Source organism: Gavia stellata, chromosome 9 (genome assembly GCF_030936135.1).
Source record: "Gavia stellata isolate bGavSte3 chromosome 9, bGavSte3.hap2, whole genome shotgun sequence".
Taxonomy (NCBI): Eukaryota; Metazoa; Chordata; class Aves; order Gaviiformes; family Gaviidae; genus Gavia; species Gavia stellata.
The window spans coordinates 31829880-31852577 of NC_082602.1; the positions used below are offsets into that span (position 1 = coordinate 31829880).

At 46.6% G+C, this 22698-nt stretch overlaps 1 protein-coding gene across 1 annotated transcript; it reads left to right on the plus strand.

Annotated features, from left to right (window-relative positions):
• The first annotated feature begins 401 nt into the window (after positions 1-401).
• VWA2 (von Willebrand factor A domain containing 2) lies at positions 402-22217 on the plus strand. Its single transcript, XM_009812270.2, has 13 exons — positions 402-453; positions 1092-1166; positions 3498-3631; positions 5884-5993; positions 11292-11486; positions 11865-11995; positions 12698-12830; positions 14704-14759; positions 15639-15746; positions 16546-17127; positions 17442-17993; positions 21227-21349; positions 22084-22217. Exons 1-13 carry the CDS (start codon positions 405-407, stop codon positions 22215-22217), a joined length of 2382 nt encoding a protein of 793 aa, XP_009810572.2. The 5' UTR covers positions 402-404.
• The last annotated feature ends 481 nt before the right edge of the window (positions 22218-22698 follow it).

The following is a 22698-nucleotide window of genomic DNA, read 5'->3' on the forward strand; positions in this document are numbered from 1 at the left end:
GGGGCCGCAGGGGCCCTGGTGGGATGGGGCTTTGAGAGGGGGGTGCAGTGAAGAGGGAGGAGAGTAGAGGTCCGGGTGGGCATGGAGGGAGGAGAGGAGGGGAGGCTGGGCAGTCCCTCCCCTGCGAAGCCTGCTTTCTCCAGCGTTGGTAGGAAAGGAGATGTGTACGTAGGGAGACTTTCTTTTCTATCATTCCCTCATTTTCATGTTTTTTCCTTCTGTCTGTTTCCCACCCTTCTCCCCAGGGTAAGAGTTGCTTTTCCTCCTCAGTCCAAATGTTTCTGAACTCGTCACGTGAGACAACCAGCACGGAGATGATCAGCTGCAGGTAAAGAAAGAAACTGGCTTTAGGAATTGGATTAATATTCCTCTCCTCTTTTTTTATTCCTTTCAGATTTGCCACCATGAGCCTCTTGTCGTTTGAGTCCATCTGCATTTTCCTGCTTCCCCAAGGTGCTTATGAAGTCGTCGTTTTGCGTCAGTAGTTTCTGTCTCAGATGCTTTCCCGTCTCCAGCTGGAGTTCTTCATTCCCAGGAATGAGAGCCAAATCGGGGCCTCTCCAAGAGTTTTACAGATAAACCTCTGAAACATAGTTTTACACAGAAGGGGAGAAAATAATACCTGGAGAGACAGCGTTTCTGAGAATTCAAACGCGTGACTGATTTGTATGTAAAGATTCTCTTTGGTATGGGAAAGGCTGATTATTAAAAGTTCATAGATTTCTCCAGTGCAATTATTTGGTGTCTCCAGTGCTTATGACTGTAGTCTTTGGAGGCTAAGCCTCGCCTAGCTCTTGTTCTCGTGCTGCATCCCTGCGTGCAGTGAGCAGAGGGACTGTCCTCCCGTGCGCTGGCGTCAGGTCCTTTGCGTTTTTCGTGCTCTCTGACTGTGTCCCTGCTAGAAGGAATTTCCTCCCATAGACACACTGCTGTGCCGTGTCAGCAAATTATTTGTTGCAAATGTGAAATCTACCCAGCAAATGAGCATTTTTGCTGCTATAGATTAAAGCCTGCATGTGTGTGGTGTTTTCTTTGTTTTTTTATTAGGCAGTATCTAGTGTTGATGGGTGTTAATCTGTTTGATCCCACAGTTTTGCCGGTGTTGAGTATACAGGAAATTCATGCTGACCAGGAGATGATTGGCAAGATCTCAGCTGCTAGCCAGTGTAAGTTTGTTTTTTAAAGCAAGTCCTCTACTTTCTGAATTCTTTCTTTCTTTGTTTTTCTCCCTTTTTTTTTTTAATTATTATTGGTTTTGTTTATTGGACTCCATTCGGTCCGTAACGTCCCCAGCAATGTTCTGGCAAGCACTGCATTATGGCTCCATCTGCCCTAGCCTGGCTTTTCCTCTCATTGCTATTAGCTCTTCTGGGATGCCGACCTACTCTTGTTTTTCCCAAATTGGCTATTTGCCAACTGGCTGGTGTTTCTGTCAGTTCCTTCAGAGCTTGTTTCAAGTGATCCTGATTTAAGGAGCCGTGTTTAATTACAGACCTGATTCACAATCAGACCTCTCATGTGGGCTGATTTGTTCAGGCTGTAAAGCCAGCACCAGCCACGATGCTGTGACTAGGGTTGATTGGGCTCCGGCTGGTCAGCAGACCGTGTTCACCTATAGCTCCCTTGATGTACATGCAACTGGTTACTTATAAACTGTATCATGCATTTTCCTGCTAGTCATTATTTCCTATTGTCTGTCTGTCAAGTAATAAATTACATTTTTTCCTACGTCGGGCATGCCCTCCGGCCACATCCCATAGCACTATGTATTCAGCTCAGACTTTCCATCCTGATGTGCTATATTTGGACGTTTCTCACCAGTGCATATCACCAAGAGCCCTTGGGTGGGCTGCAGGCATCCTGCTTACGAGTCTCTGTAAGAAAGCTGCATTGCTGCAGCTGTGCAGCTGCAGTACGGAGATCCCCGCTCCTCGTACCGCTGAACTCCAGAGCAACCTGAAGACCGTTTCTCCATGCCGAGCCCGTGCTGGTACTGGGATGGGGGCACAGCAGTTTTCTCTGTGCGTGCTTGGGCAGGCAGCCGGGGCCAGGGACTGCGGGCGAGCATCTGGGTTGTTGCATCTCCACATCAGGCTGGCTGTGAGGGCAGGGCTGACAAGCCGGGACGGCGCTGGCAAGGCGGCGGTGCTCCAGCTCATCCCCAGCCCGGTGCTCCAGGGCAAGGCTGGTTGCCCTATTAGAAAACCCAACGACCCAGAAGGGAATGCTTTACAGCTTTCAATCCCTCATAATCTGCTATTAGAAAACCCGAATTAGAAAATTCAGGTTTTCGCTAGCAGGAATGATTTGGAAAAAAGTAGTGATAATAAAATGATGATGATGGTAATGGAGATCGAGAATGGGCCAAAAGGGCTCTTAAAAGGTTGCTGTGCTTGCTCCATGTATTGAGCTTCTGGATCAATTTCCCTTGAAGTTGGTTCTGGTAAATGCTGCAGAGGTGACTTTAAAATTCCTTTGTAAATGCTTTGAAAATGTCTCTTCAGAGTTTGCAGACTGCCCCCCCCCTTTTTTTTTTTTTCATTTTTGTCAGTGAAGTTATGGGTTTCCACTGCAGCATAAGCACCTCAGGAACTTGTACTTGGGAGCAGTCATGTTCGTGCAGGCAGGGGTGATACAAGGACACGTCTCTGAAGACGGGATAAAAGGCAGATTTTTGTGAAACGTGTTTCTGTCAGTGCCTTGGAGCTCTTCAGAGAGTTTGTGCTGAGAAAAATAAAAGCGTGTTTTGAAAAACATGCCGCAGAGGAAACACAGCTGGCTCCGTGGGACTCCGTACATTTTGCAGACGCCTTCGGGATTCACGTCCGTGCCTTGGGCTGGGAGCGGCTGCAGGTCCCACCGGACATGGCTGCTTCTGCCCTCTGCTCACCCCTCCGCATCCTCGCGGGGAGAGCGGCTCTCTCTGCGGTTAACAGTATCGCTGCATCGGCTCGTTGGAGTTGTTGCTCTCATGCTTTCGCTGAACTGCTAAAGCCAGGCTGGGGACCTGAAACCTAAGGTGAAAGTCTTGCAGACTGTGAGGGCTGAACTGGTGCTGGTGCTGCTGCACGCCAGAGCAGGAGCGTGTGCAGGGTTTGGGTTGTGAACACAGGGCTGCCCCAGTCCGTCCTTAGCAAGCCCATTTGTCTGGATTTCCTGCTGTTGGCTGTCTGCTTCTGGAGGCTTGATGGGCATGGTGCTGTGTGGTGTTGGGTGGGTTGGTTTTTGGTGTGTTGTGGTTTGTTTTTTGTCTTTTTTTTTGTGGTGTTGTTTTTTTTTTTTTTAGGTTGGACTTGATAATCTTACAGGTCTTTTCCAACCTTAGTGATTCTGTGATTCTGTGGAGAGTGAAATTCAGGTTCTTTTATTTCCTTTGCTTTTCCTTTTTTAAATTTTTTTTTTTTTAAATTTTCTACAAAGTCTGCCTGCCTGGATTCTGCAGTCACCTGTGATCCAAGTGTGAGTGCAGTTATACAGCACACATCTTTTTCTCCTAGTGATGCAGTGCTCTGCTTCGTTAGATGTCCTTTTCCTCTTGGACGGCTCCTACAGCATTGGCAAAGGAAGCTTTGAAAGGTCTAAGCTCTTCGCCGGCAAGCTCTGTGATGTCTTGGACATCCATCCAGACAGGGTGAGTGTCAGGAATGTCTCATTTTAGTTTCAAGCAGCTTGGCAATGTGTGGAAAGGCCAGTGATAACGTGCTGAATGAAATTGCAAAATTCAGCCTACCAGCTACCATGGGGCCAGAGTATTTATTCAGAAGGATGCAATGGAATTTTTTGAAGCAGTGGGGTTGGAGGACACTTCTTGATTCTTCACAGATTTTAAGCAGTTCCATTCGCTCTTGAGAAAAGACATAATAGAATATATATAGAATAGGATATTCTATTACATAATCTTTCAGGTTAAAGGTTATGGTTTGGGTTTTTTTACTGATTTTTATTTTGGTTTGAATGCTTGTAGTTTAAAATGGTTGGATCTTTTTGGTGTTTTTCCCTGGAAAGTTGCAGAATTAGTCTCTGGGAAGTTAATCACCTTTCTGTACAGGCGTAAATGATACGATCTGCTTGCCCTGCTTCTCCTAGAAGATCTCTATTCCAAAATAAGCCAAAAGGGCTGAAGGGAAGGAGTTCATTGCAAGGCACCAGCTGCGTACAGAGGCATTTGGGGATCTGTATGCTGCCGTAGGTCTCCAAGGTGTCATTGCCTTCCCCACCTGCTAGTGGTGCAGTGCACTGTAGTGCTGGTGCTCACCAGAGAAGGGCAGAGGACTGGCCAGCTGGGACTGCCAGCTAGAGTCCAAGCAGCTGGTATTTACGGATACCATAAAACACACTAAAATAAACAGACAGGTGTGGCTATGCCGAGTTCTTTCTTGTCCATTCCCGTTCTGGACCTTGGCTCAAACCAAAGTCTAATTTTGGGTGCGGTGTGTCTGAAAGGAATGACGGGAGCTGCGCTGCTACAGCCCAGGCTCCCTGAGGTCTTACCCGCTCCCTGGAGCCGTCCTCGAGGCCCCTCTGGGCCTGAATGACACATAAGGGGGTTTTTCTGAGGGGTTTTCAAGCCAGACCCAGCTGCAGTTCCAGCTGTGCATCCAGTCCCACATCACACTATCCCTAGCCAGGGGCCTTGGAACGGGCTGGGATGGTTGCTGTACTTCATTCCCTGCTGGAGCCTTTCCAAATGAACGTCAGGTCTTTGGGAAGGATGTAGCAGGGACGTGAGGCCTCTGCGTAGCAGGAAGAGGAACCTGAGGCAGGACGGAGAGTGGGTCTGGACCTGCTGCGGTTTTGAGGACCCCTGGTTCATGTCTGTTTCTCCAGAGAGGTGTGGGAGCAGAGGAGCAGGGGCAGGTCTTGTGTTTGCTCCTGGTTCCCATGACAGGGGTGCTTAGACTTGTACCTAAAAACCTCCTCCAAACCAACTACCACCGCTGCTCCAGGTCCTCAAATTGACAGCTGCTGCTCTGGCCCTGTTGCAGGGTCCTTTGGAAGCTGAAACCACCATTCCCCTCCATCATTTTCTCATCTAAGAAATCTTTCACCCTTCAGATCTGAGTTTACAGCCACACAACCCAGGAGGCTTTCCACAGCCTGGGCAGTGATGGTAAGGAGTCACAGTGTGTGTGCGAGGCTTTGAGAGATGCCGGGTGGCTCAGGTTAAATGGGCATTCCCTTGACTGAAAGTAGAGACTTGCATCTAGGAACCAACTGTAATGTAGGCTTAGGCAGAAGAATCTGAACATTTCATATTTGCAGATTTGGTGGGTTGTTTTTTTTAAATGCCATCCTTCCCCTAGTCTTTCTCTTAATCCTTACATAGACTGGACTGAAAATCAGTAGTCTTTTCATCTTTGAAGTTGTCACATTCCATAAAACGTCTTGTAAGGCTTCAGTGAAATACTCTGGATGTATTGCTGATTAGTCTGTTTGCATTTTCAGGCATTTTGAACTATAGGAAATGGTTTTAGAGGAGGTAGTGGAAAAATAATTGATTTGTGTTGCCTACTGTCTCAATGCCAGAGGGAGCTGCTTTTAGTAATGGAATGATTGCCTGCACAGTGTATAAATGGGTTGGTATAAAAGGTGTTATTTATAAACTTACCATCCTTGAGGCTACTAGCTGCTCTGAATGGATAAATACAGATCTTGCTGCAGCAGATGTTTGCAGATGAACTTTTTTGCCTTGTTAATAGTCTGTGTAGGTAACACTGTGGTTTATGCTCTTTTTCTCTTTTTTGAAGTTCATTTAGATTGCCAGTGATTCAACATGCAAAGCAGCGTTTGTCTCAATACAATATCGTGCTCCCAAATCTGTAAATTGATCAAAAGTGTAAAACTCTGACAGGCATCTTTCATAATCTTTAACCTTTCTTTTAGGTCCGCGTGGGAATGATACAGTTTAGCTCAACTCCACACCTTGAATTCCCACTGGATTTGTATCTAACCAAACAAGAAGTGAAAGAGAGAGTCAAGAGGATTGTGTTCAGGTCAGTTTATTTTACAGCTCTTCTGTTTTTCTGGGCTGTGAATGATCTCTGGACTGAGAGATTCTTGAGGTCCAGACACCTCTGCCTCTGCTGTGTGTGCACCAATGTGATGCCCCCAGGGAGGGGGATGGATGAACACTGTCTGTGGTCCATAATCCACAGTCCGCTAAAAATGTGCAACCTGGTCTTTCTTTGTCAGTGAAAGTTGATACGGGAGAAAGTTTTCAGTGTCCCACTATAACATGGTAAATAGGGGAGAGTTTCCCATGACCCTCCTGGCAGGTTTTTCTGGCCGTTTGTGCCGGGTGGTGGGTTACATCCCTCCAGGGAAAAGCAAGTGTGGCGTTCCCACAAGGCTGAGCAGCGGCAGGACAGTGTGCATCTTCATTTTTTGGTGGTTACAATTTCCTTTGTCCTATGAGGTAGTGACGAATTGCTGGTCCCTAGATATCTGCGCATGTGTGTCTGCTGAATTCAAGAGGATCAGGTTTTCAGACGGAAACCTTTTTTCTTCCTGAATATTAAGACTTGGATGTCTTCCCGTGACCTCAGGAAATGGAGCCAGAAGCCCGAAGAAACATTCTCCTTAGAGCCTCTCAAAATCCAAACTTTTTATCTCTGAGAAATACATTTGGATCTACAAAGGACCTGACAACCACCCCAAAGTAACACTTGTTTTGATGATAGATGAGGTACTGGTATGGCCTGCGGCTGTCTACTCTTTCTTTAGTTGATCTGCATTAGGGCTAAAGGTTAGCTCAACGGTTCTCGTGGATGTCTGCTGCTCTCCGCATGATGTACATATTGCAAGCAAAGGAGATCACTTTTGACTTTTTCAGGCAGGATCAATTGTCTGGGTTTTGTTGTATTGCTTTTGATAAGTTTATCAAATCGAGAAAACCTCTTCTGTAATTTACAGGAAAAACTTACCAGAATCCAAGATACACTCCTCCTCTTTGGCTGTTGCTTAAAAAGAGAGCAGAGAAAGTGAAGCAGTGTTTGGTGTCTGGCACTGAAATTCCTTGATGACAACACATGGGTGCTGACAGATCGAACAGAAATAATGACCCTCTGCTCGGCTCTTTCATCTAGTTTAAATGGAAAGCTGACATTTCAAAGTAGATAAAATAGTTACGGATAGATTCCAGTTGGCTTCTGAAAAAACGGGGTGTTTGACGTCTCGGTTCAGAGGCTCCTTGATGAGCCTTTGGCCAGCAAGACATTTTCCGACTTCAGCCCTGTGCTCTGGGCACAGAGCTGAGAGCACTTGAAAGGAGGCAGCACCAGACTGAAGTGAAGCTTTTGTGATTTATTCAGAGACTGCTGGTCTCTCTCTGTGAATCTCATCCAAATAGCTTTTGAATTCATTGGCCAATTTCAACCAAATTTGGTGGTGACCTCCAAAGCTGAATTCCTTACCAGTTTCTTTCATACAAGTCCATGGCTGCTTACAGGAGAGAAAACCTTCTTAGTGCTGTTCCTGAGGAGAGGCAGCAGGTAAGGACTGCATCTCGTTTGGCTTCAGAAAATCCTTGTTGGAGTAATGCCTTAAACACACATCCACTGTGTCAAAAACCAGCGAACCTCCAAATGCAAGTAGATAAGAAACCAAATTTAATGAGCTTTGGTGCAGAGACTCTTTATTAACTTTTTCTAATCCTCAGGGCTCACATGGGCACATCTTACAGAGTTCATCAAGATTTAGTCATCAAACTGACTATGCACAATGTACTTTCCCTTCTGCACAGCACTTTTCACTGAAGCATCTGACGGCTACTGACATCCGGTCAGGAAAAGCCAGATTTGGACACACTATGAAGACGCGGTCATTGAGTATGCTTTGAAATGGTGCAGTGCAGAGGAGGAAGTACCTAAAGAAAGAAGTTCAAAGTAAAAGGGCCTGGCAGGTACTGAATTAAAAAGTTTTTGTGGAAATCAGAGGGTGGACGGAAAAGAATGAACTTGAGCATGATCAAATCCTTTTCTAAAACAAGCATATCGGAAATCAGGTGCTAAAGCAAAGGATGGATGTTCAGAAAGAAAATGGGGTGTGTTTGTGTCAACACAGCTGAAGGAGAACATGATGCCTCCAAGAAAGGAGTAACACTTGTGGTTTGGTTCCCCTTGCTTGCTCTGGATGGCAATAAAAGCAGCCCTAAAAGGCAATCATAGGAAGTGATTTATAAGACAGCTCCTTGGACAGAATTAGAAGACAGCTGGAAATGTCTTCTCCGATCTAGTGGCTTAATTATCAACAGGTCTGGAGCATGTTCCCAGTGAGTTGGGCTCTCTCTGGTATCAAATGTCCAGTTGGGGACGGCACGTTCCAGACCTTTGGCGTTGTGCAGTTGGAGAACTACGAAGAAGGGAAAAGGGAGACTCATGTTCATGCAGGATTTACCCCTTTGAGATAAGCAAATGTTTAGCCCTCCAACAACAAAAAGCAATAATGTGTTGTAGGCGCGTGTCAAAGCTGGCTAGCTGAAGAACTTGCAGTGCAGGTTGCCCTTGTATTTTACAGGGGACGAAAGGCTTTTGCCCAGTGTGTTGTGTTGCAGCGAGGTCTTAGCCTGGTGATGACTGGGTGGTTGATGTGAACCTTGAGTTGGTGGCACCAGGTGGCCGGCAGCAGGGGCTGGGCTGTCTGGGTAGCTGCCTAAGTCTCTGATTGTGGGAGGTACGTGAGGAGTTGGGGTAGCTAGGATCCAGCTGTACAGTCCACCAAACCTCACTATGCAAGACAGGGGTGAGACCATCTCCTGCCACCTCTCCAAGGTCTCTGTTAAGTTACCCATAGCTTTTACTTAAATACATCTTTGGTGTTTGGCTCATAATGTAATCATTCCTGCCTTAGCCTGACAGAGATGATCATTTTATATATCATTTTCTATGACATTTCACGGTAGATAGAACATGGAGCCCAGTCCTGTGTAGGCATCTCTAACAGTCATTTAAAGTTAAGTCTTGAAAGCAGAGGAGGACAGTCTCTGCCCCACAGAGCTCACTAGCGAGAAATAACAACTAGAGTAAATGTGCAGCCCATAAAATCAACCACACCTTGTCCTTCCCCTCCTTCACGTCTGTGTATGTATAGCACTCCCCTTTTTATTCCCTTCTGCTTTATTTTCAGCACCCTCTGCAATGAGGGGCTCCTTCCCAGTTCATGTCCAGTATGCCATCGCCAGAGACTATAACGCTGTCCAGACACTGGCCATAACCCTGCCTGCATGCAGTGAGCAGCTCTTCTCTTGGGTGCACTCTGATGCCAGAGGGACCTCTCTTTTCCCTCCCTGGGGCTTTGTGCTGACATGCAGCATACCTCTCAAACAGCCAGCTCCAGTATCTATGGGCTCAGCAGGTAGGTCAGGCTCTTAGGATAAGGAGGTATCCAGCAGTCAGCAAATCTCATTCTTTAATAATCTCACAAGAAATTAGTCTCAGGATTTCTAAAGCATCTTTGACTGAAGTTGTTCTCTGGCAAGCTGTAGCTTATTTTCTACTGAAATTGCATTCAAGGTTGCTTTTTCTTGGAGTTACTGCACAGCTGCAAGGCTTGGTCTGCTGTTCTGTAACGCTTAGCAGCAGTCCATTTTACCCGCTGATTTATGTCACCACTGGAATGTGCCCCCTTTGGAATCCGAGTCCTCGTGTGGGTTTAGTCCTTTGCTACTGGGAAGATTGCTGAGTGTTGAACTAATTGCTTTCCACCTAAGAAACGTTTTCTTCTCCAGGGCAGAACTCAAGGGCTGTCAAAATACTGAGGTAGCTGGTTCCCATCTCCAAAATGAGACGTGAGAGGTACAGCTTATGTGAACGTCAGTGGCTGGTGCACCTTCCCTATCATACCAGCGCTGCTGGCAAGCAACATGGCAAATGAGGGTATTGCTTTTAATTGAGTTTAGCATGGGTTTAGACAACTGGAGCATCAGGTGGCTTTTCTTAATGTTTACTTTCCTAGCGTAAAAGGTACTGGTGAAGCCCTGAAGAAAGCATGCCTTGTGTTCAGTCCTTCTGAGTTTCCAGGGATACACTAAGAAGCTTTCAGCATTTGTATTTTCAGGAGCTTTACTGCAGGATGGACAAAATGACTTTCTGTAGAAAATCACATTAATCTGCAGATCAGCCAGGGGGAAAAAGGTGAGGACTCTCTGCACACTGCTGGACTGCAAGCTCTCGGATACAAGCTGGGCCACATAGCTCCCTGCCTTAGCTCTTGGTCCAAGAACAGCAGAAGGTCCTATGGAGGGAAAGGGATGATATGTGACAAGAATTTATAGCATGTTTATGCCTCAAGAGAAGGGAAGACACTTTGAGATGCTGGTCTTCAGTCATTTTGCCCACTTGTACTGTGTTTCTGACTGGAATACAAGAAGTTGTTGTAAAACAGCTTTTCCACACAACTCTTAAAGAAGTGACTGCAATTTTCAGAGGGAAAACCAGCAGCAGTTGAGACATTTGTCGAAGCTGGAAATAAAACTCAAATATCCGAGAGCTATGGTTCCTTCTCCGATTGCAGGAATGCTCTGCTGTGTGTTAAAAGTCTTCTGGAGACTACTCTGGGTTGGAGAGGAGGGAGGTAAGGATGAGTAGATGGGGCCTGTGGGTAGGAAGATGACAAGAACGGCAGGATTAGACATCTCTGTGGATGTGTTCTGTGGCAACAAGCAGAAATACGCTGAGTTCCCCAGTACCAGAGGGTGGAAATTTGGAAATCAAGTGGTAAATTCACATAATCATTAGGGTTGGAAAAGACCTGTAAGATCATCAAGTCCAACCATCAACCCAACACCACCATGCCCACTAAACCATGTCCCACAATGCCACGTCCACATGTTCCTTGAACACCTCCAGGGATGGTGACTCCACCACCTCCCTGGGCAGCCTGTTCCAGTGCTTCACCACTCTCTCAGTAAAGAAATTATTCCTAATATCCAATCTAAACCTCCCCTGGTGCAACTTGAGGCCATTTCCTCTTGTCCTGTCACTAGTCACTTGGGAGAAGAGACCAACACCCACCTCTCTACAACCCCCTTTCAGGTAGTTGTAGAGAGTGATGAGGTCTCCCCTCAGCCTCCTCTTCTCCAGATGGAACAACCCCAGTTCCCTCAGCCGCTCCTCATCAGACTTGTGCTCCAGACCCCTCACCAGCTTCGTCGCCCTTCTCTGGACACACTCCAGCACCTCAATGTCCTTCTTGTAGTGAGGAGCCCAAAACTGAACACAGGATTCAAGGTGCAGGTTACCAGGAAAAGAGCTTTGATTTCTGCTTTTTTTGATTTTTATCTCCCTTCTTTCCAGAGGTGGGAGCACAGAGACAGGTCGGGCTCTGAAGTACGTTCTCCGCAAGGGATTCCCTGGTGGCAGAAACTCGAGTGTCCCTGAAGTCCTGATCATTATTTCAGACGGAAAGTCCCAGGGCAGCACCGCAATGTCTGCAATGCGGGTGAAGGAGAGACAAATCACGGTTTTTGCAGTGGGAATCAAATTTCCAAGGTAGGAAACTTTCCACAGAGTTAGAAATGGAGGCCCAGCGAGCCAAATGGCAAGTCTTAGCAAGTGAGGGCTGGTCTTGTGCTAGATATGAGTTTTGGAAAGAGAAAAAGGGAATTCGTGGGGTAACACAGACACGGAGGAAACACTAATTTGTGGCTGGTGTAGAAGGAGGACCAGAGTTGGTGAAGGAAGCTCTTCCGCTGAGTAGAGCTACGCTACTGCCTGAGACTAAACACACCAGGATCTTGAAAACTGTTTGAAGGGTGTCATGCTTCTGCATCAGCTATTTGCTGCACAGGCTTTGTTTTGATACTCAATTCTTTAGGGATGACTAAGAGCCTTGTTACACAAGTGGTTGAACCCCACCTTGCTCGGCAGGTGGGAGGAGCTGCACGTGCTGGCTAGTGAGCCCACCGAGCAGCACGTGCTCTTTGCTGGAGATGCCGACGATGCTGCCAACGGCCTGTACAGCACCCTCGCTGGCTCTGTCTGCAGCACCACTGCTCCAGGTAACCTGTCCTAGCTCCTTCTTCATGCCCATGTTTTGAGCTTGGACCATGTCACAGACTGAGAAAGATGAGGCAGTGTCAGAAAGTGTACAGGGGAATTAGCAGGTGTTGCACTTTGAGATAACCTGTTTCTGGTGCCCAAACTGGATGGCGTGCTTGCCCGCTACCTCTCCAAATACCCGCAAGCTGCACGACCCTAAATCTTTCCGTGTCTCGGTTCACCTCTGAAAATGGGAATATTGGTCCTTGCTCATGCCGTGGGGGATAGAGGAATAAACACAGTTGTGTTAAATCTTCTAATGGACTTGGCTGTGTGTTAAGGGAAGGCACCCAGGGGCTTGCAAGAGATAGAAAATGCACAACTAGAGTGGTCCAGAGGTGGAAGAAAATCAAATACGTGAATGATGAAGGCACCAGGGAGGCTGAAAAGTTGTCACTGAACCCTGAACTCAGCAGAGCAAGTTTTATAGCAAAGCAAAGGAGGTTGAATAGTGAGCACCCTAGAAAGTGGGGTAGGCTGGTGAGCTTGTCGACAGAAAATTTGTCTTTTGGGGTCTTATGGAGGCTCTTCGAAGCACTGCCTGGTCTGCTGTTGGCAGGTAGATGAGGAAAACTAATCCATTTCAAAATGGTGCTGCACTCCCACACAGACTTTGTATTTTCAGGCAATTGATTCTAGTTTGCGTTTGTTCTTTGCTACAGGCTGCAAAGTTGAATCCCACCCTTGTGAACGCAGGACCCTGGAGACTGTGAAAGAGCTGGCTGGAAACTATGCGTGTTGGAAAGGCTCGAAGCAGCCGAACGCAGTGCGTGTGTCCCTGTGCCCTTTCTACAGGTAAGCTGGATGCCCACATCTCTAAAAGGGAGTAGGGCTGAGAGAACGTGAGAGATACAGTAATGAGACTTTTATCTGACCTTGACTTTTTATTGGGATGAAGATCCCTCAGAAGACTGATGCAAACATCGTCTCTAGTCCTGGGAAGAGGCTCTCCCTGCTCTGACCATTGGCTGATCTGAGAAGCAAAGGGTAAGAGGAGGAGCCTGAGACAAAGAAGCAGAAGATGATTAGCCCAAGAGAACTATAAATATTATAAATGGAATTGGGATTAGTTTCCTACCTGTTGAACCGAGACGCTTTGAAGTTTACATCTTTGTACCAACTCTGTGTTGCAGATGGTTTCTACGTTTGGCTCCCTGTGTTGGCACTAGTTCTGTTTTTGTCCACTCAGGCTTTCTTCTTTTCAGAGAAGCCCCTTTTCCTTTTCTTGACTGCCCTGGGGGGCTTGGAAAGGACTTGCCTATGGAGAGGCTCCAGTCACTGGCAGAAAATGCCCCCCAGTCATGGTGCGGCAGTGCCAGAACCGGGATGCACACAAAGAGCTGCATTGTCAGGTTGATGGCAGTGAGGTGCATGAGAGAAATGTCCTGTTGCCCAGGGAGAGGAGAATGGAGCTGAAAACCAATAAAACATGTCACGTCCTTCAAATAATATTGTCACTGCAGTTGGTACAGCAGGAGAAATGCTTTAAAAATGAGGTGTGAAGGGAAAGGCAGCTTCATGCTCTCTTTGCTGATAAAAAGAGCTGAGTGAAAGTGGTGTTGTACAGAAATTGGTAAGGGGGATTGTTTTTCCTTTGAAGAGGTGCTTCATGTGGTTTTTTTAAACCAGGCAGTCAGATTAATGCTTGAAAATCACCCCAGATCTGGGCTGTGCATTGATGGCCTGCTACATAGATATACTGGGAGATGATTGTATGGACAATTTCAGACTTGTCCTAGTGGCTGTGAGCATTTACAGATACTTGTACCTCGGAGCCAATGTGGGAAGGCAGAGCAGCTCGTGGCTTGCTTGCGGCATCCCAGAAGTGATGGTTTTGGCCACAATTGCCGTGAGTTCAAGGAACGTGTGGACATGGCATTGTGGGACATGGTTTAGTGGGCACGGTGGTGTTGGTTGATGGTTAGACTCGATGATCTTGCAGATCTTTTCCAGCCGTAGTGATTCTGTGATTCTGAGTTTGAGCAGCCCTAATGTAGAGCACTGGAAGCTCAGTGGCATGATGAAGCTGCAGGTATTAGGGAAATAGAAAACTGATTAACAGGGATGCAGGTTTAAAGTGGAAATTATCTCATTGTCAGGAACCAACGTTAGCTGCCTTTTTACACGTGGCAAATATACACTCCTGCTCTAGGGTGGGGGGTTTTTTTCATATCACCTTAGGGCACAGAAATGATGAAGTTGAAAAATCCCACTAGGAGACACAGCTGAGGACCGAGGATTTCTTCCCAGTCTAAACCTTGCTTGTCCACTAGTTGTTACAGCTGGATAAGTTAGTTACTAGAATTAATATTGAATAAGAAATTCTCACTGCTGTAAAATTTTCATTTCATTCCAATTTAGAGCAAAAATTTTAATGTCTCTTCTGTAGCAACTAAAAAAAAAATCATTTGGAGCTTTAAAAATAGATCCATAATCTTTAAATGTAAAACGTTAAAGTAGAATTCAAAACCAAAAGAATAGATTTGATGAAATTATGTTTTTTTCTTTTGCCACTCCACTCAGAATGGACATTTTCGTTTGAAATACTTGTTTGGAAAAATTGCGTTTTCAAAGGAAGATTTGTTCCATTTAAAAAACGTTAAGGTCAACCTTGAAGATACCTTGTTAATCTTTAAATTCATAATAGGTTTTATTCTTCCTGTTTCAGATGGAAGAGAGTCTTGATAAAACACCCATCCAGATGCTTGCGAACTGTATGTCCAGGTAGGACTTAGCCTTTTTTAAAATTTTATTTACAAAGCAGGAAAGGTAATAACTAAAGAATAAAAAGATGGGTTTTTACTCTCACTTACAAAAATTTTGTTCTAAGTGAGAGACTGTGATCCTTAGGAAGAAGTTTATATTATGTCCCGCTTTTTTGTCTCATGGGTATCTATGACCAGAGTTCTTTTGGATTAAAATATCTCCTTGTCGTTTCTCCTTGCACTTGAGGAGTGCCCTCAATTAGCCCTCATCTGCTTGTGTTCCTGGGGCAGAGGCTTGCACTGCTTCCCAGCACCTGTGGGGAGTCCCTGCTCTCCAGCTAGGGGAGTATGCAGTGAGGTGCCTCCACTCATTCACTTGGTACCATGAACATCATCAGTTTAGCAGGGAACCTGGGGCTTGCTGATTGCCAGCCTGTTTTTGTGACTGTGGAAATAGCTGTGGTCCTTGAGTTCTGCCTTTAACTCCATCCTTTTGGTGGTTCAGATGACAGTGGCTTTATTTTCTTTGTCAGTATAACATTGTCCAAGCAGCAGGCCAGACTCTGGTCCCTTCATTGCTGGTGTCAATCTGGAAGGGCTGCGTGAACTTCAGCAATTCTGTATTTACACGAATGTAACTTCATCGGTGTTACTCCGAAGCAAGTGAAGTGAGGTCACAGTCTGGTTTGCTCTCTTCACCGCTGCCTTTTGCAGAGCCATCCCAAAATGAAATTGCCGTGGAGGTGAGTGAGGGTGCACATGGCCTTGCTCAAACTCCGCAGCAAGATGGAAGAATTTGACCCCTTTTCCACCAATGATGATGCTCACACTGGCACAGGATGGGAAGGGGCAGGCTCCCTGCTGACTCCCTGTTTTTCCGTTTCCTGATCCTGTTTAGACCCTTGTGACTCCCAGCCATGCCAGAACGGGGGCACGTGTGTCCCAGAGGGACTGGGCAAATACCACTGCCTCTGCCCAGTGGGGTACGGAGGAGACATCCACTGTGGTAGGTGTGAACCTGCGCTCTCCCTCCTTCCTTCTCGGCTGTGTCCTGCCTTTGTGGTGCCCGCTGCATGGCCATAGGGACAACCGGGGTTGCGCTGCAGCCGTTGGGCTTTTCTCCGGGAGACAGGCTGAGTTTTCTCTCATGCTGGTTATGACTGTGTTAGGCTCAGTGACTGGGTCTTCCTGCTCAGAAACCTTGTGGATATGGAGAGCAGTAATACTGACAGTGTCACAGGTCTGGCTGCCTTTGTTTCTAAATGCAGGTGCCATGTGAGCAGCACAGAGAAACTGGGAGAGACGTTTAAGTATGTCTGTTGGTCCCCTCCCTGCACACATGGGCCCAGCAGGGACTCCTGGTTTTGGGGGTTCAATGTAAGAAACCCAAGAATGTCCTGATCTTCAGAAAATGCTTTTTACTTACTTCGCCCAGAATCAAGACTCCCACTTTAAAGTGTACGGATGAGGGTCTCGTACTTGGACTCTCTCCTTTCTCCACATTATACTGAAACTCGGAGTGTTTTCCCCAGAGTACTAAGAGAGTGGAGTGGTCATTTCTAATTTGAAGTTTGCCATCCGAAAGTCCAGGAATCCCCTCAAACTCCCATAAATATTTCCTGTCTCTAAATATAAACTAAAATAAAGTGCACTCCTGGCACAGTTGTCCTCCAGCTCATGCCACGTCTAGCAAACCGTTTAGGTCCTTTCTCCACATCACAGGGCTTCCAGCAGACCCCAGCTGAGGTGCCCAGCATGCTTGTCTTTTTGCCCTGCATATGACAAATTGCTGTCTGCCTTTTCAGCACCAAAGCTGAGCCTCGAGTGCGGTGTGGATCTCCTTTTCCTGATGGACAGCTCGGCGGGGGTCACGCTGGAAGGGTTCCTGCGCTACAAAGCATTCCTCAAGAGGTTCCTCCAAGCAGTGATGGGCCGGGACTCGCCAATGAATGTAGGGGTGGCCCAGTACGATAACGATGTCAGGATACCCATTGAAGTGGGCCAACACAAGGATGCATTCAGTCTCATGAAGAGCATTGATGCTTTGAATTTCAGTGGAGGAGGAACCCTCACAGGCAGAGCCCTGCAGTACATTGCACAGCACGGTTTTAGGAGCACCCCAGTCTTTGCAGATGTACAGGATGACCTCCCACGTGTGGTTGTCTTGCTCACTGACTCCAAGTCTCAGGATCCAGTGGCAGAAGCCGCTAAGTACGTGAGGGACCGAGATCTCTTCTTGATCGGTGTAGGCAGCAGCTCCGTGAGAGCAGAGCTGACCAAGGTGACTGGCAACCCAAAGCAGACAATTGTCTACTCGGACCCCCAGGACCTATTCAACAGGATCCCAGAGCTGCAGAGAAGAATCTGCAGTGTGGACAATCCTGAAGGTAAGACTGTGATACAGGTATTGTGGGATGAGTTTGTCAAACTGTGAGGAGGGCTTCTGAACTCCACTGGGGAGGAGGGAAGGACAGAACGATGAATGTCCTTGTTTTGTTTGTGTCAGTCACAGATCTAACCTTCCATCACTGCTTTTTATGATGGGTGTCTATCTATTAGTGTGAAAGGGTCATAGATGACCCTTCACAGTCAGTGACCAGCAGTGATGAATTTTGCCCATGATTTCCCTCCCTGCTTTTTTTTGTCCGAAAGGAGTACAGATATAATTTGAAAAATACTGTATTTGCACTCCATTATCCAGGCTGCCAGGCACAGTCTCTTGATTTGGTGTTTGCGGTGGATGCCTCGGCTGGAGTTGGCCTGGACAATTTTCTGCTGCTGAGGGACTTTGTCAGGAGCAGCTTTTTGCACTTCAGCATCAACCGGGATGTCACTCAAATTGCCCTTGTGGTCTACGGCAGCAAAGCTCACACTGCATTTGCTTTGGACACCCACACGAGCAATTCGGCTCTCCTCCAAGCCATCGACCAGGTGCCTTTCCTCGGGGACTCAGCCTCTGCTGGCAGCGCCTTGCTGCATATTTATGGTGACGTGATGACAGTGCAGAAGGGAGCAAGACCTGGCGTCAACAAGGCGGTGGTGGTGCTCACGAACGGAGGTGGCATGGAGGATGCAGCTGCCCCAGCTCAGCAGCTGAGGGACAACGGCATCTTGGTGTTTGTAGTTGTCATTGGGGACGCACAGAGGGACACGCTGCTGAGGGTTGCTGGGTCTCCCAGCTACCTGCTCCACATCTCCTCCTATGAAGACCTGCGGCATTACCAAGACCTTATCATAGAAAGAATCTGTGAAGGTGAGAACATCCCATCCTCTCTCTTTACGCTGGTGCCACCAGATGGTGGTAAACTTTGTAAAACAGGTGTAGCAGGGACTTTCTTCTGTAGTCATTGTTATCATAGGTTTTCTGATGCTTTACAGAGTGAGCTTGATACTATCTTTTGTGTTTTACAGATGGGGAAGTTACGGTATAGATATGTGGTGACTGTCCAAAGCATTCTTATAGGAATAGAAACCAACTTTCTTAAGATTCAGTCCACTGGGTGAGACTGGGCTTAGTGTTACTGGCTCTTTCCAGCCCTGCCAGGTCTAGGTTCTGCCTTCCTTGAGAGAAAAAGAAGTTTGCTCATTTTCTGATGTTGCTTTAAACCTGTAGAATTTGCTGTGCAAATACTGTACCCCCTGCAGTGTTGTAGGGGGGGCTTAAGGGGATGTGTTTCTTCAGCCAACAGTGTTGGTTCCTGAGTGAGGTCTCTGCTGTCTTGTTCAACAGGTTTGTGCCCAGGTGTTTGCGAAGAGGTGGGTCTGAAACCTCATCACTCCTGTTCCCCCTTAGTGTCCCGCTACTGAAGTTATCATGTAGGCTTTCAAGATTTTGTTTGTCTTGCACAGGATTTAATCCTAAAGTCAGAATCTGTCCATTTTGAAGCCTGTAAACTGTTAAATTGAGGCCTTCAGACAACTTGTGATTAATTTTATCTGCAGGACCAAATCCTTATCTCCAAAGCGCTCAAGAGGGGAGAATTTTCAAATATTCGTGTAAAACCTCATGTTTATGCAAAAAAGAAGAGTGTACTTTCTTCAAAACTTCGAGTCCTGAGGGCCAGTCCCCACTTGGGGAAAAAAAAAGACTGTTTCAAACACAAGTTTGAAACACTTGTGTGCTGAGTGTGAGTGCCTGTGTTTGGTGGAAATAAGCTTTTCAGAAAGGATAGCAGCCCTGGTTTGCAGAGTTCAGTGGTGGCAAAAGTGCTTCTAGTTTAAATGCCGTGCCTTGTTTCTCATTCAAAATAGTCCGAGTTTAACATCTAGCTATTTGCTTTTGTTATGTTTTAACCGTTTGTAAGATCAAAAGAAGCAGCATGCTGAGCTTCAGCACAATCAAAAGTCCTTTTCATCTCTGGGCATGCCCATTGCTCCTTCTTTCGGGTTAGAAAGACCTACAGTGCCGTCTCTTTTGGGTGAGGAGCCGGTCTCCTGGCAGGCTCTGCAGATGGTTTCTACCTGGAGCTTTTCAATGTGCTCCTATTGCAGTGGTATTTTCAGCTGTGTTATTATAAAAACAATCTACTGTACCATGAAATTAACTACAACGCCACTGATGAAGGGGAAGAGACAGCAAGGTTCAATGAGTCAGGGTAATAACATATTATTTCCTGAGACTGAATTGCTGCTTTCATTTCATGTGCAGGTAATCACTGTTTGTAGTAGATAGGCTGGGACCAAGGGTGATGTAAAGATAAGCCCTTCATTCAGTCTTCTCCTCTAAGTCCAGGACTCAATAACAGAATCATTGTCTGTGAAAGGACTTTAAAAATTTTATGACTCATGATAAAAGTATGTGAAAAACAGACCTTGCCTCTGGACACCTGAAATACCGTATTTATTCCGAGGCTCAGCTGAAAAGAGATCAAAAAAAAATTTATCCAGGCTCTAGGAGAAAAGATCCCAAGCATTAAATATATATGAATCTGATTAATGGAAATACCCTTTAATGATCCCAAGAGTCTGTATAATCCCTGAAGTGCAAGAGGCTTATTTAAGATGATACTGTGTTAACAGTAGGCTTGAGTTCAGGGAAAAGGTGTCTGGGCTGAATAGCATGATTCCCCCAAACAGGGACTACGAGGTTAGCTGTGGAGCTACCCTGGAGGGAGGTGGTGGACACATGGCATGTGGAGCCAAGCACGATGGAAAAAGCTGTCTGGGGAGCAGGCAACACCTGGAATACAAGTAGTGGGTCCAAGAGTTTGCTCCAGCTTTTGTTGCCAGTGGATCTACCACCCTACAATGAAAGCGAAAGTGCCTGTTCCTGGGGGTAGACTGTCAGGCAGGACCCCATCTGGGATGTCTCATGACAACAAAAATGTTGTTGAACCCAACTTGGCTTCATACAAAATCAACAGGAACTGAAGATTGAGATGTCTCAGGTCTAGAATTTGACTGTCAAAAAAGTGAATTTCAGAGATAATTTTGCCTATCTTAGGTGTAGGTTGAGAGCTGGTGTGTGAACTCGATGTGTGAGAATGAGTAGAACGTGCGGTAAGCTGTAGTAACCATCCTGATGGCTAGTGATAGAATTTGTATAGTTTCCTTCTCCCCTTTTTCCTACTCTGTCTGTGTGCTTTTTCTACCGCGGAGCAAAAGGCAAGGCTAGGATGTCCAGACTCTACATCACGTAGTTGTTCAGCAGAGGAATTTCACACCCTTACCAACGCTGCAATGGAGTTGCCAGCAGACTGGAAGAAAATTCCTCTGGGATGCTGCTACTTAACCTAGCGTATTCACAGCAAGGCAGCATGAAACACTGCCAGCCCTGCTGACAGCTGGGCTCTGCTGTGTTAAGAGGGTTGGGAAAGCTGTCACATACTTCACAAGAACAGGACTAATAACAACTTGGGCCATGGTTGCAGGCTTTTCTCTCAAACCTCCTAGAAAAAAGGCCATAAGTTTTTCTTGTGTTCTTTTCCATTCATGCCATCCCTGCTTCTCAGTTGACTTCTTGTCCGTGCTCCTCACTGATATAAACTGAGGTCCTCTCCAGGGTGAAATGGGGTTTGAAGTCCAGTGACGTTGAGAGTTGTAAACCGCTTGGAGCAGGGCATGTCTTCCTCTGTGTTGGCAATGTCTGGATCGGAGGGGTTTAGAGGTGCTCATGTGTTCAGTGTACAGCTCTGAAGATGCTCCATTTTGCTTTTCTTTGACACTCAGCCTAATGTGACATCACTCTTTTAAGCTTTGTTAGGAATATTAGCCTCCAGACCAAAACATTTAGCAAAGCCATTCTTCTTCCTTTTCTTTAGGTTAAACGCATAGGAGTTTGTCCTCCATGTCAAGACAGGGTTGTGAGTTTGCACCCTCTGCCACGTTAATGTGGTTTTCCCACCCCCTTAGCCCTAGATGACATTTTCTGTTGTCTGGGATATATAGTTGCTGTTACTTTTGCAGCATTCCTGATGGATGTGGGTCCAAGCTATTAATACTCTGTAGATATGCCTGAGCCTTCTGTTCTGTTTGTGTTTGTTGCAGAAGCAAAAACCCCCGTGAACCTGTGCAAGCCCAACCCATGCATGAACCAGGGTGTGTGCATCCTTGGGCCTGGGAGCTACCGGTGTGAATGCCACGGCTGGGAAGGACCCCACTGTGAGAGCAGTAAGGATCAGCAGATGGCAACCGCAGTGGATGTTATCCATTCTGAGCAGCTCCTCTGAATGGATCCCACATCTCCACCTCTCACTTGAGCAGAGATGTGGCTGTAACTCTTGGACAGCTGTTTGGTGGCCAGGTCTTGGTGCTGACATGGCCTCTGTCACATGGAAAGTGGAGAGGTTTGGGCTGCTGAGGGGAGCAAGGGCTTCTTTCAAGAAGCTGTGCTGTTTTCTACACATTAATTAAGTGAGTAGACTGTGAGGGGACCCCAAGAAGGTCTAATAATTTTGGTAATCTTCTTCCACTCGGTTCTGTTGCTCTTTTCCCTCTGCCCTGCAAAAAAGAAACAAACCCTCCAAGTTCTGGCTCCCTTTTAATGGGAAGGAGCTGTCTCTGTTGGAGTGTGACTCTATTACTTTCAGTGCCTTCCACAGTGCAAAACCCTCCCCATTGCCTTCCTCCTCCTCAGCAGGGGAGCAATGGCCAGGAGGTGGTGAGCCTCGGGCTCCCTAGAGGTGGTCCTGTGCCCGTAGTGAGAAGTTCTCAATTAAGCGGGTTTTTCCCCCCTAGTATTATGCTCTTTACCTGAGCCCAGGAGTTCTGACTTCCACCCGTGGCCTCTAACGTCTGTAAGCTAAGGCCAAAGGCGTGCTTGTTGGGTTGTAATAGTCTGAGCATGAACTTATCTCTTGGTCCTAAAGCCCTTATCCCATGTCTGTGTTCCTGTTCTGCAACAGGAGTTCTCCGGGGCGATTCTCCAAGATCCCTGGTCCTTCCTCCGCACTCCGGCGTGCAGCGGAGTTCAAGTGGTCTGCAGCATTTCTCCAGAGCCCTCCGGCACACCGCAAGGCACGTGGATCAGAGACACTAACGCAGATGCACTGAGTGCTCCAGTTCTCTGACTGGGAAGCCTTGCTGCCACTCACAGGCACGATCCAGCAAGCTATCCCTGTCCTTGGCAATGACTGAGTTGCTCCAGCACAGGGAGTGTGCCGAGGCCGTTCCCAGTTCCTGCATTGCACAAACTGCACTTCCCAGTGCTCTCTTTCTTTTTCAATTGAAGTAAATATTTGTGTTTAAGTATTTATTATTGGCATTTTGCATTTCCTCATCCAGATTCTAGTGCCGTGTGATTTTTTTTTTGTTTTTTTTTTTTTTTTTAAAAACAGACTTCTTGAGAGATCTTTGAGGTAATCTGAAAATATGTAGAAGTCTGAGCAATTCTGGAGCTCCTGCTGAAGGGGGATAACATAGATTATGCACTGGCAGCCAGGTGCTGGAATGAATGCCTTGTTACAGGCAGGAAGGCAAATAAGAGGCAGAGGAAGCAGAATTCATTATGAGCCTCATTC